Consider the following 4162-nt stretch of genomic DNA (forward strand, 5'->3'; position numbering starts at 1 on the left):
CAAAGTCGAAGTTGTGTCTATTAAAAGAAGACTCTAAGAAACTTTTAAGATAGTATACACATGTACTTAGACGTCTAATAAATGCTCCCAATTAGACGATGTGAGATCAGAACAAATACACACATTAATAGAGTAAGAGGGAGACCAATGAAGACTTGGTTAACAACAATAAAACAGGATAAATTTTATTTAAAAATAGATAATGATATAGTAGGGGATCGAGCCCAATGGTGTAGAAAGGTTCATATAGCCAACTCCACTTAGTAGGATAAAAGCTTGGTTCTTGTTGTTGGGATTAAAGGACCATACATATTAACTGATTATATATATATATATATATATTACTTGACCAAAACACCAATGTATATTAACTGATTACCAAGTCTTCTTGCTTACCTGTGATACGTGTGTATAGTTCTACCTTTAAAAGCAGCAATAGTATGTTCTACACATCCTGACTCATTCAGGGTATCCGTATGTATGTTGACCTAAGAATAAAAAATTGTCAAGCAGAATACAGGAAAAAAATTCGAAGGAAGAGATCATGACATCTACCTGAATATCAAAATCTTCAGCAACTGATAAGCAGTTATTAATTGCAGAAGGGGTACTTCCCCAGTCTTCATGCAGCTTAAGGCCTATAGCTCCTGCTTTAATGATCTCAACTAGTCCCTCTGGTTTTGCACTATTGCCCTGGATACAGGTGGTGAATATTTAAAAGAAGTCATATTATTTCTCATTCATGATGGTGGTACTGCTGACAAAGGAAAAACCTCTGAGTTGAATGAACATAGCATAGTTAATATGTTGACGGTAAACATCAAAAATCTCTTAGAACAATCAAACTTCAGATTTGCTTCAAAACTAACACTGTGATTTGAGGTGCAGCAAACTCAGAAGCAAAGAGAAGCAATTAATTGCCTGTTTTATTTTCTTCAATTTTCAGCAAAGATTTTGGCATTAAAAAAAATCTGGCAGCAATCACCATTGCTATAAAATAACTTAAGGTGGAATGTGACTAGTACCTTGCCAGTAAACCCAATATTGATTGGAAAATCATCAGTTGACTGCAGCATCAACTGCATATGGAACGGAGCTGGTGTACAAGTAGTTGCCCGAGTCCCATGTGCAGGTCCAGTGCCACCTCCAACTAGTGTTGTTATACCTAACCACATAATGTTCTTTGTATTGAAATCTAATAATAACAAGCATGAATAACTCGTCCACAACAAACAGTTATCACAAGTCTACAATAAAATTTTATTGTTTTAGCAAAAAAGTTATTGAAGTCAATTAGTTGGAACAGTCTTGCAGATGTTACAGTATGTTAGGGCGAAAGAGAACAATTAAGAACAGTCAATTCCAGTGGTATACTATGCTGTCAGTCATCAATTTGAACAGAAGCAGTCAGTTCTCATGGTACACTATGCAACATTTTGTCAGTCACAATTTGAACAGAAACAGTCAATTCCCATGGTATACTATGCTACATTTTCTGTCGGTCATCAATTTGAACAGTGTGAAGCCAGCCTACATCACAACAATACCCTCTGCATTTCATTCTTAATATGTCCCAGTACAACTAATTAAAGACTCAGGTCCCATCTATATTTTGAACGAATATATATCAACAACAAACTCTTGTGTAATTTTGCAATTGTGCAAGTATTTTCTTCATGATGCATATCCTTCATCAAATCATACTTTATAGCTACTAGGAACTGATCCTTTATAAACATTGTTTTTTGGCTTTCTCAAATATTGAAAATATTAGAAAACAGAATAAAAATTTATATCAATGCCAGCTTAAGTTTTTCCAATCAGCAGTCATCCAATCCAATGTAACACGCAATAGGTTGAGTGTTCAAGTTGGAAGTAGGTACACCCATGAGTTTGAATGGAAATGGGTTGCAAAATAATATATATATATATATATATATATATATATATACTTAGATTAAAATCTACTGTGCCAAGCAAGAAGGAAAACTTCTGTTTTTCTCAAGCAACGAAACACAAAATAGGAGTGGAACGCAACAGCAATGGGTTGAAGCAATAAACAATGGCAGAGAAAGACAGGATAATGGTAGGTGAGCACAAGCTTGAACCAAAACAAATGACAGTTAGATCTCCTTCCTAGTTCAAGGCATGATAGAAGATGTTCTTCCTCTTTCAAAAGCAGCAGCAGAAAAAATTGAAATCAATTGGAAGTCAAGTGCTGATTGGTATCAGATGGCTTGTACATATCTCAAGGAAAAGGGGTTTATTTATTTCAAATTTGTAATTAATTTTGCTTTATCAATTTTATACCAATTTTGTATATGATTTGAAGTTAAATTTGTTGTATCAATTTGGTAATGAAGTTAAATTTGTTGTATCAAGAGTAACTGCATATCGAGTAAATTTTGTATCAGAGTGTAAGAGCAACTTCATGCTACGTCAACTAGGTACCAGAGGATCCGCATCTTCAACCATTACTGTTTCATTTTCTTTTTCCCATCACTTTCTCCATCTTCCAAATGAACTCCTATGAAAAATTACTTGTGCTTGTACTTCGTGGCAATTCAACATCAAACTAGGCTCACAGCATCTTAGTATAAGCATCCCTTTTATGGTTCAGAATTTCAGTTTGTGCCATCTGACATGGCCAAAAGTTATCATTCAATTCTGTGACCAAAACAAGGAACAAGCTGATACAGCTGAAAGTTTTTGTGCCAATCATAGGGAGGGGAGGAGGAGAAAGAAGACGCTATAAAAGAGGAGTATCAGACAATGAAGAATCAATGGAGACACTCAATTGATGTGGCAGAAGAGAAATCGAAGAACATCAATCATCAATAGCAAAGTGAGGTAAGGTCGCAAGATGGAGTTTTTCCATATCATGAAGTGGTCAGTCACAATTGGCAATTGCGAGAAGTGAATTGAGCAACTGAGACGAGGTTGAGGTCACCATGTTAAGTTTTACGTGAAATTACATGTTTTTTTCCTTAAAAAATAAGGTGAGTTTTATTAAACAACTAATTAATAAATATATATAATGCATACATATCTTTAGTTGATACAGTTAGTTAATTAACATTAATAATTAATTGATACACATATACATATAATATATATATATATATATATATATATAAAATTAATAGGGGTGAGTAAAATTTCGATTCAACCAAAATAACCAACCGAACCAAATTAATTTGGAAATTCAATTGGGTTAATTCAGAAGTTCCATTTTCTTTAAAAAATATATATATCGGTAATTTCGGTTAAATCAGTTTGGTTATGAATTTTAAAAATCAGTTAAACCGATTAACATATTTAGTTTTTTATTAAATAATTAAAAAATTAAAATATATTAAGGCTTTTTAATTTTTTATTAAACAGATTAAGTTTTTATTGAAAAGCCTTAATATTAAAAAAAAAGGGCCAATTCAGTTATTGACCGAATTAATCAATTTTTCATCGGTTCAGTTTGTTCAATTTTAATAGTAAAAATCAATTGCTTCGATTGGTCGAAAAAAAATCGATTAATTTGATTTTAACCAATTTGATTCAGTTAATTCGGTTTTAACCGAATGCTCACCCTTAATAAATACTATATTAACTAATTTTGTCCTTTAACTAATCAACTTGAATCAACTACCTAGTCGGCTCAACCACTCCCGATTTAAGGTGAACACTACCTTCCTAATGGTCAACTTTTACCTAAGTTAAGAACTAGCTTCTCCCAAATACAAGTCTCTCAACTCTCAACTAGAGTTTTACCTTGCAGCTTCTCTTTGCCTACAAGATCATCTTCCATTAGCTTATTCGTCCCTAAGAGACATTGAGCTCTACTCCACATATCTTCTTTCACCCTTCACCTATGTAGTTCGTCTCCTCCAGTTGAGCTACAACTCGATACTCCTCATCCTACAATCCCTCATGTGTCATACTATCATTATCTACTCTAACAAACTTCAAGCCATCAACTCAATCTCCAACCTTGGTCATGCTAAGTCTCCATATGCACAATTTCATACACAAATCCAATACAAAAAAAACCACGATTGCGATAACAAGAGGATGGATACAACTCTTATTCATAGTCACTGGAAATGTGAAAAATATCATGCCCTTAGCAAATGTGCATTCAAAATGAGAACCTGAAAAACAAATTTGA

The 4162-nt window shown here is 33.4% G+C and overlaps 1 protein-coding gene across 1 annotated transcript; it reads right to left on the reverse strand.

Annotated features, from left to right (window-relative positions):
• Window positions 1-396: 396 nt before the first annotated feature.
• LOC141817588 (urease-like) lies at window positions 397-3802 on the reverse strand (the record flags this gene model as incomplete). Its single annotated transcript, XM_074705224.1, has 4 exons — window positions 3766-3802; window positions 1026-1165; window positions 556-693; window positions 397-488 (listed from the first exon to the last, which is right to left on the reverse strand). Coding segments are annotated over exons 1-4 (407 nt in total), but the record flags the coding sequence as incomplete, so codon positions are not given.
• Window positions 3803-4162: the final 360 nt, after the last annotated feature.

The sequence above is a fragment of the Curcuma longa genome, unplaced genomic scaffold (genome assembly GCF_044706935.1).
Source record: "Curcuma longa cultivar G26 ecotype Majalengka, Jawa Barat unplaced genomic scaffold, ITB_CL_G26_1.1 contig_21117, whole genome shotgun sequence".
Classification (NCBI taxonomy): Eukaryota; Viridiplantae; Streptophyta; class Magnoliopsida; order Zingiberales; family Zingiberaceae; genus Curcuma; species Curcuma longa.